The sequence below is a fragment of the Camelina sativa genome, chromosome 17 (genome assembly GCF_030686135.1).
Source record: "Camelina sativa cultivar CO46 ecotype springtype chromosome 17, ASM3068613v1".
Classification (NCBI taxonomy): domain Eukaryota; kingdom Viridiplantae; phylum Streptophyta; class Magnoliopsida; order Brassicales; family Brassicaceae; genus Camelina; species Camelina sativa.
This window is the reverse complement of record NC_141896.1, coordinates 6,373,745-6,389,249: the sequence shown is the minus strand read 5'-3', so window position 1 is coordinate 6,389,249 and position 15,505 is coordinate 6,373,745. Positions and strand designations below refer to the sequence as shown.

The window sequence follows — 15,505 nt, the reverse complement described above, 5'->3', positions numbered from 1 at the left end:
GATTGCAAATATTTTATTTACTTGTTTATGTTTAGTTGCCCAAAATATTTATCATCAAATCCTAAAAAGAACTCCTTCGTTACTAAGATTTGTATATTTTTTCGTTAACGAATATACTTACTTCCTTTTTTAAAGGCTCTTTTAAACAAATCCTGATCAAATCGTTCAACAGTTGCATTCATTATCCTTCTAAAATTCCTAAAACCACTCTTATTAGTCCATTTATTTAATCATAATAAAGAATACATTAATGACATTGAGACCTGTCCTCCACCGTCCGATTAAACTCTATTATACTAACGTCAGCAATCTCACGCAAGCTAGGTTGCGCGAAACAGAGGATCCGTGCTCGGCCAATAAGGGGTCTGAGAAGACGAGAAGGACTTTGGTCTCTGGACTTTAGTCTTCTCTTCGCTTTATTCTTTGGATAAATTATGGAACTTGGGTTTTTGGTCCCCAGTGTTAATGTTAAGTGAGAATCCAAAGGCCATCATAATCAGAGTCGACGGAAACTGACATAAGAACAGAGATCAGTCATCGCCTCGGGTATGTTTAACTTTAAAGCCCTCTGCTTTTCTTGTTTTTAACCTTCGTTAGTTTGTGTTCTTGTTTCATTGATCTTAGGTTCTTCAAAAATCTTGTTTTTAGGTTTGATAGAATTAGTTTTTGTATGAGAAGAAGATGGGGAAGACAATTCAAGTGTTTGGATTCCCTGTTGGTGTAAGCGCAGATGATGTTAAGAACTTCCTCGAAAGGCTCACTGGTTCAGGCACTGTTTACGCCATCAAAGTCAGACAACCGAAGAAAGGTGGTCCAAGAGTCTACGCCATTGTTCAATTCACATCTGAGAGACATGCGAGACTGATCATCACTAAAGCCGCTGAAGGACTTTACTATGGTAGATCATATCTCAAGGCTTTCGAAGTGGAACAAGACATTGTCCCAAAACCAAGAGCTTCACTTCACAGCATCTCTGATCTAAAGATGTACTTTGGTTGTCAAGTCTCACCTAAAAAGTTTTTAACTTTATGGAGTGCTCAAAATGTTTCTGTCTCGTTCGGAACTGGGATGAGGAAACTGCATTTTGCCATGTCTTGGTATCAAAAGGACTATCGTCTCGAGCTTTCGTATGAGAATATATGGCAGATTGATTTGCATTCACCTCAAGGACGATCTTCGAAGTTTCTTGTGATTCAGGTGATTGGTGCTCCTAAGATCTTTGAGAAAGAGGATCAACCTGTTAACCTTTTGTTTGGATTGATGGATTTTTACAGTGATGGGTCTGATGAGCAGTGGATAAGAACTACAGATTTCACTTCTTCTTCTTGTATAGGTCAATCAACAACCTTCTGTTTAGAGCTTCCAGTTCATCTTAATCTTCCTGATTTCAAAGAGAATTTTGCAAACTATGCAGAGCACAGAGCCACCACTTTTCTCATTGAATCCGGTTCTAGCTATTCATCTAATGCTAACAAGCTAGTAATCGTTGTTGATCCTCCTCCAGGGGTTGTTTTGCCTTTTGAGATCTTGTTTAAAGTTAATACATTGGTGCAGAACGCTTGTCTCCCAGGTCCAGCTCTTGATCTTGACTTCTATCAGCTGCTTAATCCAAAAAAATACGACAGAGCTCTCATAGATCACTGTCTTGAAAAGCTCTATTACCTTGGGGAGTGTTGTTATGAGCCTGCTCGTTGGCTCCGTGAAGAGTACAAGAAGCTGGCCTCGAATAAAAAGCTTCCACTGTCTCCTACCATATCTCTAGATGATGGACTTGTTTATATGTACCGCGTTCAAGTTACACCAGCAAGAGTCTATTTCCTTGGACCAGAGGTGAATGTTTCGAATCGTGTGCTTCGACATTACTCCAAGTATATCAACAACTTCCTCAGGGTATCATTTGTTGATGAAGATCTTGAAAAAGTTCGTTCCATGGATCTGTCTCCGCGCTCTTCTACTCTAAGAAGAACCAAGTTATATGACAGGATATATTCTGTTCTTCGAGATGGGATTGTTATAGGAGACAAGAAGTTTGAGTTTCTAGCTTTTTCATCCAGCCAGTTGCGGGAGAACTCTGCTTGGATGTTTGCACCAATAGACGGGCTTACAGCAGCACGTATCAGAGCTTGGATGGGTGATTTTGACCATATAAGAAACGTAGCTAAATATGCTGCAAGGCTTGGCCAATCTTTTAGCTCGTCAAGAGAGACACTTAATGTTAGGAGTGATGAGATTGAAGTGATTCCTGATGTTGAGAACATGTATTTAGGGACACGTTATGTGTTTTCTGATGGAATAGGAAAGATCTCAGCTGAGTTTGCTAGGAAAGTAGCAAAGAAATGTGGTCTAACAGAGTTTTCTCCGTCGGCTTTTCAAATTCGTTATGGCGGGTATAAAGGAGTAGTGGCTGTGGATCCATACTCATCAAAGAAACTGTCTTTGAGGAAGAGTATGAGTAAATTTGAGTCAGGGAATACAAAGCTTGATGTTTTAGCGTGGAGCAAGTACCAACCTTGTTATATGAATAGACAGCTAATCACTCTTTTGTCAACTTTAGGAGTTAAAGACAATGTCTTTGAGAAGAAACAACGTGAAGTTGTGGATCGGCTCGACGCGATTTTAACGGATCCGTTGGAGGCTCATGAAGCTCTTGGTTTAATGGCTCCAGGGGAGAACACAAATATTCTCAAGGAACTGATCTTGTGTGGCTATAAACCTGACGCCGAACCTTTCCTTTCAATGATGCTTCAGAACTTCAGAGCATCTAAGTTGTTGGAGCTACGGACAAAAACTCGAATTTTCATTTCTGGTGGAAGATCTATGATGGGATGCTTAGACGAGACCAGAACACTCGAGTATGGTCAGGTAGTCGTGCAGTATTCAAATCCCATGATGCCAGGAAGGCGGTACATCGTCACTGGACCTGTTGTTGTTGCGAAAAACCCATGCCTGCATCCTGGTGACGTGCGTGTTCTACAAGCTGTCAATGTACCAGCTTTGAATCACATGGTGGACTGCGTTGTATTCCCTCAAAAAGGCTCGAGGTAAAATTTTTTGACGAGCTTCTTTTTGTTAAAAGTCTTGGACGTTGATTTTGAAATCTTGTGTTCTTTTGTGCATAGGCCACACCCAAACGAATGTTCAGGGAGTGATTTAGATGGAGATATATACTTTGTATGTTGGGATCATGAACTGATTCCACCAAGAACATCTGAACCAATGGACTACACTCCTGAACCAGCTCAAATCTTGGATCATGATGTCACAATTGAGGTAACAATAAAAAAAAAACTCTGTATCACTTTACTTATTATTATTTGGTAGGTTGATTTTTTGATTTGGCTAAATCGGTTTCTAGGAAGTTGAAGAGTACTTTGCGAACTACATTGTGAATGATAGTCTAGGGATCATAGCGAATGCTCATACCGCCTTTGCGGATAAGGAACCACTCAAGGCGTTTAGTGACCCTTGCATTGAGCTTGCAAGGAAGTTTTCAATAGCGGTGGATTTCCCAAAAACTGGTGTGGCAGCTGAGATACCACAACATCTTTATGTGAAAGAGTATCCTGATTTTATGGAGAAACCGGATAAGCCAACGTATGAGTCAAAGAACGTGATCGGTAAGCTTTTTAGAGAAGTAAAAGAGCGAGCTCCACCATTGATCTCGATCAGATCATTTACTCTTGATGTGGCCTCAAAGTCTTATGATAAAGACATGGAAGTTGACGGATTTGAGGAGTATCTTGATGAAGCTTTCTTCCACAAGGGAAACTATGATTACAGATTAGGTAATTTGATGGACTATTATGGGATTAAGACTGAGGCTGAGATACTTAGTGGTGGTATCATGAGGATGTCAAAGTCATTCACCAAGAGACGGGATGCAGAATCTATCGGAAGAGCAGTTCGGGCATTGAGGAAAGAAGCTTTGTCGTGGTTCAATGCCACTGAAGAAGAAACTGTCTTTGATGAATCAGCAAAGGCTTCGGCTTGGTATCATGTTACGTACCACTCAAGTTACTGGGGAGTTTATAATGAAGGTTTGAATCGCGACCATTTCTTGAGCTTTGCGTGGATCGTTTATGATAAGCTTGCGAGGATCAAGAAGTCCAATGTTGGGAGGCGTCAGCGGCAGGAGACGCTCGAGCGGTTAGGCCGTGTTATGCGTTTGAGTTGATTTTTTTTTCTACTTTGGTTATGAGTTTCTTATGTACATAAATGTTTGGTTTGTGTTCAAAAACATCAATTTCTATTAGAAGATTCTACTTTCTCTACTAGTGATAACTAGTAGTTTATATTTTTCAACCTCTCAACATATGTGTATGTACATAAACAATGTCTCTGAATGAGTCAGTCCCATCAAACAAAACTCACTCCACAGCCTCTATATATACACACTCCAAAATCAAGAAATCAATGTCGCAATTTTGGAGGGAAAACAAAAAAAGAATGTATCCAAAAATTAATGTTTTTTTTTTTTTTTTTTTTTGCGTCAAGAAGAGGCAAGGAGACGTTGGCGATGTAGCAGAGCAAATTTGACGTGTAAGCAAAGTTTTCCCTTGTCCAAGTAAAGCCTCACTCCAGTGACTAACCAATGACCAGGACTATGTTGAGGACCTCGACATAACTGCGAGAGGTCAACAAATTTCACAATCTTGTTATTCGCCGGCACGGGAGGTCCTCCGGGGAAGACACCTGAATCCAAAATGACTTCGTTTTTGTCTTTATTGGCCATATTATGATGAACACTCCCACTAGTCAACGGCAAGCTCATGGAAGAGAAGAGTCCCGATTTCTGAGAAGTCCCGGTCGGTCCATGAACCCAATTACTCTGAACGACGTGGTGCTCGGAGACTTTGGTGAAACGGAGACGGAGATGGAGAACGGATTTTGAGCCGTGTTTCTTCACTTCGAGTTGTGCTCCGGTGACTATGAAAGCAACGTCGTTTTGGGACTTGTGAGTGCTTGTTGTTGTGATCCATTTAGGGTCGTACTTCACCGGAGCCGTACACACATGTGAGAATTTCTTACCGTTTAGTGATTCGAAGTAGCGATCATTGTCGATGATTTGATCGGAGCCTCTCCATATATGTTCGTCTGTGATCTTTTCCCCTACCGTAGTTCTTGTATTTTCTAGGTGTTGTAGATGTATAGCTAGCCTGATAACCATAAAATTCATAGTTTCATGATATAAATATACACCTTGACTCTTTTATGCATAAATATTCTATAAAGAAACGAAAATGTAACGCATTGTGTTAGGATTTAATTTGGTTAACTTCTTTTACCTATTGCATTTCTTGCCTTCGAGGAACAATCGCATTCCCGTTACTGGATTCTTCTCGCTAGTCACCTAAACCGGAAAAAAAAGAAAAGCAATTAGTAAAACTACAAATATTTTACATGTTATTGTGAAAGAAACAAAAATGTAAGCAATATAGATAGATAAGATAAGAGATGTATATGATGAAAACGTACGGGAGTGGTATTAACGTATAGCTTGGGACCCATGAAGTTGAGGTGAAGAGCTGGATACGCCGAAGCCATATTTGGCGCCGCGCCAAACGGAAGGTCGTTATGGACCGGAGCCCACGTTCTTGGTCCAGAGAAGTCCAAGAAATACTGTAGGTCCATTAGCGGCGGCTTGTCTGTTCACAAGTACCAAATTACTCCTTCGAATCATTTTCCAAGCTAACGAGTCTAACGACTTTATTCGATAGTCAAAAATATTTGAGGTAAGTATAGTTACATCTGAGGTAAAGAGACATGGCGTGAGAGAGAAGACCAGAGCCAGGGACATCTTTAAGGAGTGATGTAATCGGAATAAAGTTGAAATTGATGGCGTCGGGCTTATCCGGTACTGTTATTAGCCATTCGCTATGGCTCTTTGCTCTTCCGTCGCCTCCTCTTTTCGCGCATATAACTGTTATTCCCTGCACACAAATTGTTCTTTTAATGATGACCATTTCACTATACAATTCTCCATGTTAGATTTGATATATGAAACTTACTTACATTTTGGGAGTTTATCGAAAAATTGTTGAACGCTACGGTTTGTTTGTCATCAAATACGTTGAATGCCTCCGGAAACTGCAATATTCACGTAGCAAATTGGATTAAATGAAAGCTTTTATTGGACTTTCACCATATATATACAAGTTACAATAACCATGAAACGTTAATCTAACTCATTCAATCAAAAATGCATGCAATAAAAAAAAGTATGTGCTCTATGGTAAAAAGATACGTTTCATTTTGTATAGTAAAAACACTATGTAAAAAGGAATTATTACTCTTATCTTTGTACGCGTCTTTTGTTTCACTAGTAAATCATTAAATTTCAATATTGATCAAATGCATAATGCTGATTGCTAAGTTGTACTTTGAACTCAATAATACGAAATTCATTATTGAAGTTGACCTTAGGCTGAGAGTGTGAGTGGTGATAGGCCTTCTTGAGCCGGCGAGAAGATAGAAGGCAAGAGCCAGTGAACAACTGGTCGCCGAGATCGTAGAGATGGTGACGGAGGAGGTCAGTGTCGAGATCGGAAGACTTGTCTTGTCTCACAACCACCACGTCTTGTCCTCCTACGCTCACCCCAGTTATTACGTGTGTCCCATACCTCTCTATAAACCTGCCCTTTTCAAATTAAATTTATTTATCTATTATTACGTTAATAATGACAAATTATTACGGAAGTATGAAAAGAATTTATTATAATTTGTTTTTGGAAACAAGCTATGTGGTAGTTATAGTTTAGACTATTGGTTCAAAGTCTTCTCCAAATAATGTTCAGTTTTTCAGTTTTACAATTATTCAACGTTTCAGTATTAGTTATTTTAACTTCAATTCAATGCAAAAATATCAAGAAACTTCCCCATTCTTCGGTATGATCTTCTTAGTTGGAAACGTTGACAATTGAATTTATATATTCAAAAGATAGGAAAAAAAAAAAACGGATATTCTAGATTCAATTGATAACAAAGAATTAGTCAAAAATGCCACAGCCAGTCTTTATCACAAATTCAACTAAAAAAATTGTCCAAAGTTCAGAAAATTTTGATTTTATACATATGTTTGTGCTTGTAATGTTAGCTATGCCTACTAGTCAATGTTAAGCAAAAATAGACATGTGTGGCACTGACCTGGCCAATAATTGTGGATCCCATGAAGACGGAACAGCGCTTCGAACGCGATCAGTGAGACGCAGACGATTGGGATTATGTATGTGGAGATTAAATAACGTTACGACAGAAGCGTCAAGACCTAATGATTTAACGTTTGCGGCGTCTATCGCCCATGACCCGCTTTGGAACCCGAACGTCGAGTTGAAATTTCCCGACGGTATTTTCCCGGTCACCGACGACCTCTGGTTAAAATACTCCGACATCTGATTGATCCGAGAACAACAACACACACACATACACGAATGTAATGTAAATATCTCTATGAGACTTATGTTTTAAAAGTTTTGGTCTCATTATATCAAGAAAGAAACTGTAAGGACCTTGTTGAAATCAAGAATGTCTGAACGGAATCGAGTACGTTCTCCTTTGTCGCAGTTTATATCGGAGGAGACATTATGAACAGCTCCGAAACCAGGAACATGCAGTTCTCTGTTTTGAGTTTCGTCGAGGACAACTAATCTGTCATCTCCGGCGTCAACGTCGCCGTCTTTGCAGTATTTTAACCGGAAGTCCGCCGTTAAATCGAACCCTTTGCCAAGACTCTTAACCGCTGTTTCAACCACATCTCCTCCGCCTCCTTCTCTGTTCATCTCTGTTTCCTTTTTGGTAATATAGTAAAAGCTGCAAGTCTTGGTTGGGAAAAAGAAGCATTTGTATATATACTAATAAAAATAATATTAATTAATGATTGATTGCTTGTAATGATGGTTAATCAAAACTTATTATAAGTATTAATCTTGGACTGACGAAGAAAAAAAAGAACGTGATGCTATGATTATCTGATAATTCCAAGAGTATGAAAACGACGAATTATTAACACCATCGTTTACGAAGTCTTCGGAAAAACACGTAAATATATTACTTGCAATGGTAGAATCTTTAAAATGAATGATAATAATATATTGATTTTAGTAGAAATTAAACTGTACATAATCAAGGGAGGAATAACTAAACTTAGTAACGTTATTTTATTTTTATTTTCTTAAAATCATTAGCTCTTTACTTCGTCATGGTAACTGTATGATGGGTTTATGGGAGTTAGCCGTACGAAGAAGTCATGCCAAAATTCTGCTACTAGATGTTTACGAAGTCGACGCAGTTATTATGGTCGATGACTCGATGTACGATTATTTTTGTTTTCGTCAATGCGATTTTAACGATGTAATGTTTTTAGAAATTTGCGTGTTGTTGCAATAAGAATTGCATATATATTTCCATAAAATAACAAAAAACCAAAGAGGCTTTGACCAATTAACCCGCGTCTCAAGAAGAAGAAGAAAATAGTTTCGAAAGTCATATCTTACCTTAGTATCTTATCTATAAGAGAGATATCAATTTAGCATAAACAATTTATACATTAATTTAAAAGTTAATCAAAACAGCTTTTATTATCTTATTTCTCTTAACCATTTCCCATCAGATTCAATCATTCCATTTTTGTTATGAAAAATAGTAGTAAAATATACGTAACGCACTACCTTTTAGTTTTGATCATAGTTATCGATCGATGATTTTTTTTTAATTTCAAGATTTGGGGGGGAAGTAGTCCGCACGGCTAATTAACCCGATCCAAAATTTTCAGTTTAGTAGGTGATAAAACTACTACATAATATGAACATGACTATATTTCAAAAACTTGTTTGACTGATTGGTTAAATGTTTGATAGCAATGTCCAACGTCTATTCCTATATGTAATAAAAGCATCAGAAGTTGCCTCTTCTTTTCTCTTAATTTGCTTCTGTTTTCACACACACAATTATAAATTAAGCTTGATGTGACTTACGAAATCGCGTACACGCAGCATACAAAGATAAACACCAAAAGCTATGTCGGTATTTACACAACACCCACACAAAACAAGAAGATCAAGTTGCATATTCTTTACCTCCGCTCGATATATGTATCAGCTTTTAAAGCTTGACTTCTATGTCGAGTATAATATATAAATGGTTCAAATTGGAATACACATTTACGTTTTTAGATTTTCCGAACTAGGTCAAGGTTTAAAGGTAAAATTATATGGAGTGACAATGGTGTTTGGTGAATTGTTTTCTTCGTTCAAGGTGAGGAAACAGACAAATATGAATTGGTTTAAGAAAGGGGTCACATATACACAGTACAGTCGACAAGAAACAGTAGAGTACAAATATATAAATCACCCCCCTTCCCCCTTTATGTACGTGTAGCGTTTGTGTGAACGCAGCCTTGGCAACGCGTCTTTTCTTGTTTGTTTATTACTATTGGTTTTTTTTCTTCTCACTGTCACCGGTTTAGTACGTATGATTGGTCAAATTATATATTAAATCCTTTTTTTTAGAAAATATTTGTCGCATTTAGACGCTGCTATATTAAAAATGAACCTTACTAAACTGTATTCCCTTAGTTATGATTTTGCCACACGTTTTTTTGGTTATTTATCTAATTAATCATTCTTAGGAAAACTCGTCTTAGTCAATTAATGTACTCCATAATAACTATAAAAATATTTGTTTTTTCTTTTTGTTTTGTTTAAATCGAATAGTCACATGTATTATGTATATATATATATATATATAATCAGATTTCGATAAATCAATATCCACAGCATTTTATTATTTGGAGCACAGCATTTTATTTCGATAAAAATAGACTCGCATAAAATGGCCAGGCCCAAAAAAGTTTTTTGTCGGCCTAGGTGATATATCGACGGTTCAGATTCAATTCATAATTTCAACGGTATAGAAAAAACGAACAAGGCCCTTTTACGGCCCAATCAACAGTTTGTCTTTTCGTCTTCCACTTGATCGACTTGACATGGTGACCGGAGAAGAAGGTCTCTTCTTGGTGTCGGGTTCTAAAATGAAAAAAGTTTGAAATTTCGAGGCGGGAGATTTGCAAAAATTTTGCGCTAATTCGCTGATTGGGTTTGTAAAATTCGTCTTCCTTGTTGCTTTTTTTGATGATGATTCGCTTCTTATTCAAAATACTTCCGTTTCTCTTTCTGTGGTTTGTCTCATCACTCATGGTGTTCTCGTATCAGTGAAATTGCTAATTTTGGTTGATTATTGTAAGCTCCTAGGCTTGTCTCTAGTACGAATTGATCGGGTATGTGAAATTGGATTTTTGGAATTTAAGGGTTTTTTAAAAAAGAGAGAATGGTTTAGGGTTTTTCTTGATTTCTATCTATATTTATGAAAACGCAGATCTTGATGGATGAGGATGATCATGGTGGTGATGACTCCGGAGCTACTGAATTGAGCCTTGAGGATCTGATTGATGAATACGCTTCTCGACCCTCACAAATAGCTGAATGGTTATGGTGTATTGAATATGTAGCCAAATTTGTCAAGGATTTAAGATGCATTCGCGGTAACTCGATCTCAAACCCTTTCTTATGGTTTTTGTGTATGTTAGGACTTAGGAGTCGGCGTTAATAGGAAATTTTTGTGCTTCAGATTTGATGAACATGGGTTATCAATACTCAAATGACTATGGGAGGAGAATCAATGAAGTCCTGTCTCTTAGAATCTTGGAGTTCATGTTTGATCCAAGTAAGAATGATGCTAATGGTGTTGGTGTTGGTTCTACTTCTGAGGAAAAAATTGAGTTTGATTTATCTTTGAGTAGTGCTGATGTTCTCAGAGCAATTCTGAGAGAGGTATGAATAAATTCTAATAACTTGACTAGCAGTATAGTAGTTTTAAGGATGTATAGGTTTCTAATTATAGTCTTTTGTACTCGAATGTTAGATGTCAGGTCCAGTATCAGAACTACGAGCAGGCGTGCCAGAGCTTTCAAAGTTCAATGTTCTTCCGTTTATTGCTCACAAGAACTTGTGTTTGCCACAATGCGCACTGGAGAAGGTAAAGGTTTCTTTACACTTAACTTTCCTTTGTTTTCATGCTATGGATGCTGGATAAAGTGATTTAGACATCAATGTACATTGCTTTTCTTTTTTGGGGATTGTGTAGCTGAGAGATTTGAGTTTAATGGAGAATCAGACAAGTGAAGCTCCTTCCATGGAAGCAGATGACCCTGTTTCTAGAGATGATAGATCAGTGCACATGGAAACATGCGAGGAGGGGCAACAAGTGCATATTGGTCAAGAACAAAACATAACCGAGAATGAACCAATTGATGAGCAACAAGTGCATATTGGTTTGGAACAGAACATAAACGAGAAGGATGAAGTAACTGCCATCGACGATGAAGATGAGCCAATGCACACCAGCGAAAGAGGTGAAGTAACTGCGATCAATGACGATGCTGAGAGTGAGCAAGGCACAACCAATGAACCACCCATGAACAACGGTAATACTACTGATGACACCTTTCCTTCAAGCTCTAAAACATGTCCAGAGGATACACGTGTAAAATGTACAAAAGATGGAACTTGGTTAATCAGTGAGAGCGATGATGAGTCAGATAAAGATCCAGCCTCAGTCAAGAAACATCCAACCACTGACTTGAGCCTTCTACCTTCAAGCTCCCGAACAAGACCGGAGAATGTATGCTGGAAATGTTTGAGAAAAGGAACTTTATTGATATGTAGCAGAAGCGATTGCGCATCAAAAGTTCACAAGGGATGTTTGAATTGTCCGGTTAACGTTGATGAAGATGGGTGCTTTCTGTGCCCTCTGTGCTGGTATGACCGAGTCGCCATGGAGTACCATGAATCTCAGAAGTTGATTAGCTGCGCCAAGAGAAGATTGGTCGATTGTTTGCCGGTACTTACCATAAGATGCAAGAGACTCAAGTGATGGAAATTTCTGCTGCAACTTCACTGTAACTTAATCTCTTCGTTCATTTCTTTTTTTGCGTAATTCATGTGATCAATATTAGATATGGGATTGTAGAATTAAGTATGTGCTTTTGTGCAGTTCGAAACTCGGATTGTTATTGGTAATATATTATTTTAAGTAATTGTACTAAATGACTATATGAACACTAATGGGTGCTAATTTATTATTAGCATCCCTGATAGAAATCCAAATCCGGTTATAACATTTAACATTCACTGCCTAACACCTATCCTTTTATATACGGTACTAAATAATACTGTATGAAGTAATACTTTTGTATAAAAAGTAGGGTATTGAGAAAGTATCTTAGCAATTTTGTATAGAAAATGTTGTTATCATCTTGAACCAAGAGACCAATAAATGAAGTAAAACTTGAGATTGTATCGTTGTGAATTTGTGATAGTTGGATGGAGACGAGGAAAAGTAGAACAATAGTATAAGTCAATATTTTTATCTTTGAAAAAAAAAGAAAAGGTGGTGGATAGTACGAAAGGTCGTTATCGAAAGATCAATAATAGGGTTTGGGGCTCTAAAACTGGCAAACTCATAACTCATCAAAAATGGAACTGTCCCATTGATGCAACAGTTCTATTCCTATTTACGATCTTCTCACTGTTTTCTCTTTTGATTCTTTTTTTGTCCAGCTTCGTTCCTCTCTCTCCTCCAATCGGGCCCGGCCCGCCGCACATTCCTATGACACAAATGTATTGGGCCTCAACTTCTTTTTTGAAAATTTTAATTAAAAATCTAGGCCCAACTAAACATTTACTTTGTAAATATAGGCCTCATTTTTCAAAACATTTAAGATTTGTTCTCAAATTTTAATGTTTATCTATCTATTATTTCAAAAATAGGCCTCTATTTCATTAACTCTTAAGATTTTCTTTCAACTTTTCAAATTTACTTTATAAAATCTATTTAAAAATTGATTACGTATTGGACCTCATTTTTTGCTGGGCCGGCACTGCCTCCAATATTCAAGATTATACAATACGACAATGTATAGCTTACTAGTGAATTCTAACTTCTAAGATAAACCCTACTAATTATGTTAAGCTAATAAATTCCCCCAAATAACCAATGTATAACATGTAAATTATTGTAGAATTTGACATTAGTTTACAGTAGTTCTGATTAGCTTAGAGGTATGTTTCCATAATTTGAATTGTTAATTAGGAGATACACTTAGAAAGGATGGAAACCCAAAAGGCAAAAATGGAAGCAATGAAACTTGTGCATAATTCTATTTATCGACAGTCTGACTCAAAGTGCTTTCGTAAGCAATGATACAATGCTTCACCCTTTTCTTCATAATTCCACTGTTCCTCCACTCTTTCTCCTCCTTTTTTTTTTTTTTTTTTTAAGTTTCTCGTCATTTTTCATCTCCTTAACTAATTACTTACTCCGAATCACATTTATTGTGTTTATTTTTTTGATGTTTAAGAATTGACAGTTAATTATGAGAAAGTTTCCTTTTTAATAGATAAAATCTACTAGCATAATTTTGTTTTTAGCTAGCTGAATAGTAAAATTAGCATCGTATAATATGATGATAAGTGACATGTCGAGTGTGTCGACCATAGCGTGACTAATTATTAAATGTTAGTATGTAACTCATATACACATGCACAATTATTATTTGTAACAGTAATAAGTGTCTCGTAGACCGACAAAAGACCAAAAAGTAATCTTAAAAGTTAAAACCCTAGCTTCAACTTAGATTATGTCTCTCTACATAACATATACACATAATATATATATGTACACATACTTGTAGAGCACATGTGCATGAGAAAGTGAGAGATACTAGTGAAACATGGAGGTGAAGAAAGATGAGAACAGTTTCTTAGAAAACATGAAAGAAGAGGTAAAACAGAATATAAAAGAAGAAGAAACAGAAGAAGATATACTAAAGAAGAGAATCTCAAGCCACCCTTTGTATGGACTTCTTCTTCACTCACATCTCAACTGTTTAAAGGTCATCTCTCTCTCTCTCTCTCTCTTTTACTAAAAAATATTTTGATTGTTGTAAATACTAATTAGTCTTTTATTGGACCCACCACACGACCAGGTGTGTTCCGGCGACGTTGACTCACCGGAGATCATGAACACGGCGGATGATCTTTCCCTAACCAAACTCTCTCTCCACTCTGATATTTCCCCCGAAGCTTCCTCTTCAGAACTTGATCAATTCATGGTTCTTACTTCTTCTTATTCTCTTTTTGTATATTTTTTTCTTTCTATAATATAAATCAAAATTTCACATGTCTTTTAGTATTTTTTTGTTTGTAGATTTCTTAATACTTAACTTATTTTACGTTTATTTAGCGAAGAGAAGTAATTGTAATATTGATATATACGAGCAAATTCATTCACATATGTCATATAGGAAGCGTATTGCACGAGTCTACGGGAGCTCAAGGAAGCAATGGAGAAGCCTCTCATGGAAACGCACCGTTTTGTGGATGCGGTGTACAATCAGCTAAACGACATCGTTATGTCATCATCCCCTTAAAAAGGGGTAACAAATGAAACAACTGTTTTGGTGCTATCATCTTAAAAGCATCATCTCGTGTGCTGCGTTTTCGGAACGTGTTTCGTAGAATCGCTTAATGGTGTAATCTTAATTTACGGAAAATTACTATCATGCTCTCTCCTGATTTGGATTTGTTTAAACATATTAATCACTCTTCATAAACCCTAAACTCTAAAACAACGTAACGATTCCATAGTTATTTTTTTCTCCAAGAATTTTAGATTAAATATTCCAAGAACCATTTACAAACGTAACGATCGTCCTTTTTTAAAAGCACCTTATAATAAACGCCTTTTGCTTTTCCAACAACGTAACGGTCGTTGCATATTTTATTCTTCTTGTAAACATATAGGATAGATACACAAAGGTTAATTAAAGCCTTAAAAGGCGCATTGAGAAAAGGCTTATTGAGCGTCATTAACAATCTGTAAGATTACAGGCGCATTCAGCGATTGGAGTTCCGACCCTATTACAGTAAGAGGTGACAGGACCATAGTAATCGCGACACATTTCGTCGCATTTTTTAGCATCGCATGGAACCATTGGCCATAAAATGGGGCAAGTTTTTTGCAACATTCTCGCCTCTCTCGCACCTTATAAACAAAACATAAAGAAAAATTAAAACGTTTGCGACATACATATATGATGACTTGAAAAGACCAGTATTTTCTTCTTGTATATAGAGTTTAAATTAATTAAAACCATTTTCATAGCTAGAGATCATGATGATTTGTACGTACCTGCTGAAACAATGAAGATGGCCATGAAAAGAAGAGCAAAAATTGAGAGGTTTCTCATGGTTCGATCTGTAGTTTTATAATAAAACTCAGGAACTTAAGATGAAACTAGGACGTTTTATAGGTGAAATCGATCCGGAAACCCGGAAAATACTGGATTTTTTTTTATATATTTTGATTTCCCTGTTAGAAGAACTATTTGTTTTGGAAACGTATTAATTATATGGTCAATGTGATATTAGAATTGAATTAGGATTTTGTTGAC

The 15,505-nt window shown here is 36.9% G+C and overlaps 5 protein-coding genes across 8 annotated transcripts; 3 read left to right on the top strand and 2 right to left on the bottom strand.

Moving 5' to 3' along the window:
- Positions 1–170: 170 nt before the first annotated feature.
- LOC104755786 (RNA-dependent RNA polymerase 1-like) lies at positions 171–4,310 on the top strand. The gene is made up of 4 exons (XM_010478250.3): positions 171–546; positions 649–3,041; positions 3,120–3,270; positions 3,356–4,310. The coding sequence occupies exons 2-4, from the start codon at positions 682–684 to the stop codon at positions 4,172–4,174; spliced, it is 3,330 nt and encodes a 1,109-aa protein (XP_010476552.2). The 5' UTR covers positions 171–546; positions 649–681; the 3' UTR covers positions 4,175–4,310.
- On the bottom strand, positions 4,244–7,879 carry LOC104755785 (MACPF domain-containing protein At1g14780). Of its 3 annotated transcripts, none has more exons than XM_010478249.2 (8): positions 7,506–7,879; positions 7,144–7,388; positions 6,419–6,632; positions 6,013–6,087; positions 5,747–5,930; positions 5,476–5,645; positions 5,286–5,350; positions 4,244–5,156 (listed from the first exon to the last, which is right to left on the bottom strand). In XM_010478249.2, the coding sequence occupies exons 1-8, from the start codon at positions 7,773–7,775 to the stop codon at positions 4,490–4,492; spliced, it is 1,890 nt and encodes a 629-aa protein (XP_010476551.1). In that variant the 5' UTR covers positions 7,776–7,879; the 3' UTR covers positions 4,244–4,489. The 3 variants fall into 3 exon arrangements, with proteins under 3 accessions (XP_010476551.1, XP_087353300.1, XP_087353301.1); XM_087497174.1 differs by having other exon boundaries at positions 6,419–6,637; positions 7,506–7,817; XM_087497175.1 differs by lacking the exon at positions 6,419–6,632 and having other exon boundaries at positions 7,506–7,817.
- A 2,057-nt stretch (positions 7,880–9,936) lies between these two features.
- Positions 9,937–12,098, top strand: LOC104755783 (uncharacterized). Of its 2 annotated transcripts, XM_010478247.3 has the most exons (6): positions 9,937–10,089; positions 10,206–10,270; positions 10,369–10,534; positions 10,621–10,823; positions 10,915–11,028; positions 11,137–12,098. In XM_010478247.3, the coding sequence occupies exons 3-6, from the start codon at positions 10,375–10,377 to the stop codon at positions 11,923–11,925; spliced, it is 1,266 nt and encodes a 421-aa protein (XP_010476549.1). In that variant the 5' UTR covers positions 9,937–10,089; positions 10,206–10,270; positions 10,369–10,374; the 3' UTR covers positions 11,926–12,098. The 2 variants fall into 2 exon arrangements, with proteins under 2 accessions (XP_010476549.1, XP_010476550.1); XM_010478248.3 differs by lacking the exon at positions 10,206–10,270 and having other exon boundaries at positions 9,957–10,089.
- A 1,615-nt stretch (positions 12,099–13,713) lies between these two features.
- On the top strand, positions 13,714–14,627 carry LOC104755782 (protein KNATM-like). Its single transcript, XM_010478245.3, has 3 exons — positions 13,714–13,945; positions 14,039–14,164; positions 14,357–14,627. The coding sequence occupies exons 1-3, from the start codon at positions 13,784–13,786 to the stop codon at positions 14,480–14,482; spliced, it is 414 nt and encodes a 137-aa protein (XP_010476547.1). The 5' UTR covers positions 13,714–13,783; the 3' UTR covers positions 14,483–14,627.
- Positions 14,628–14,801: 174 nt separating this feature from the next.
- Positions 14,802–15,399, bottom strand: LOC104755781 (defensin-like protein 201). Its single transcript, XM_019239336.2, has 2 exons — positions 15,244–15,399; positions 14,802–15,096 (listed from the first exon to the last, which is right to left on the bottom strand). The coding sequence occupies exons 1-2, from the start codon at positions 15,299–15,301 to the stop codon at positions 14,921–14,923; spliced, it is 234 nt and encodes a 77-aa protein (XP_019094881.1). The 5' UTR covers positions 15,302–15,399; the 3' UTR covers positions 14,802–14,920.
- Positions 15,400–15,505: the final 106 nt, after the last annotated feature.

Coding starts and splice junctions, on each gene's coding strand:
- LOC104755786 (XM_010478250.3), top strand. CDS start 682: ATGGGGAAGACAATTCAAGTGTTTGGATTCCCTGTTGGTGTAAGCGCA. Junction 3,042..3,119: donor TTCCCTCAAAAAGGCTCGAG/GTAAAATTTTTT, acceptor TTTTGTGCATAG/GCCACACCCAAACGAATGTT. Junction 3,271..3,355: donor ATCATGATGTCACAATTGAG/GTAACAATAAAA, acceptor ATCGGTTTCTAG/GAAGTTGAAGAGTACTTTGC.
- LOC104755785 (XM_010478249.2), bottom strand. CDS start 7,775: ATGAACAGAGAAGGAGGCGGAGGAGATGTGGTTGAAACAGCGGTTAAG. Junction 6,088..6,418: donor ACTCACACTCTCAGCCTAAG/GTCAACTTCAAT, acceptor TGAATATTGCAG/TTTCCGGAGGCATTCAACGT. Junction 5,157..5,285: donor GAAGGCAAGAAATGCAATAG/GTAAAAGAAGTT, acceptor TATGGTTATCAG/GCTAGCTATACATCTACAAC.
- LOC104755783 (XM_010478247.3), top strand. CDS start 10,375: ATGGATGAGGATGATCATGGTGGTGATGACTCCGGAGCTACTGAATTG. Junction 10,824..10,914: donor TCAGAGCAATTCTGAGAGAG/GTATGAATAAAT, acceptor CTCGAATGTTAG/ATGTCAGGTCCAGTATCAGA. Junction 11,029..11,136: donor CACAATGCGCACTGGAGAAG/GTAAAGGTTTCT, acceptor GGGATTGTGTAG/CTGAGAGATTTGAGTTTAAT.
- LOC104755782 (XM_010478245.3), top strand. CDS start 13,784: ATGGAGGTGAAGAAAGATGAGAACAGTTTCTTAGAAAACATGAAAGAA. Junction 13,946..14,038: donor CACATCTCAACTGTTTAAAG/GTCATCTCTCTC, acceptor CCACACGACCAG/GTGTGTTCCGGCGACGTTGA. Junction 14,165..14,356: donor CAGAACTTGATCAATTCATG/GTTCTTACTTCT, acceptor TATGTCATATAG/GAAGCGTATTGCACGAGTCT.
- LOC104755781 (XM_019239336.2), bottom strand. CDS start 15,301: ATGAGAAACCTCTCAATTTTTGCTCTTCTTTTCATGGCCATCTTCATT. Junction 15,097..15,243: donor CATCTTCATTGTTTCAGCAG/GTACGTACAAAT, acceptor TTTGTTTATAAG/GTGCGAGAGAGGCGAGAATG.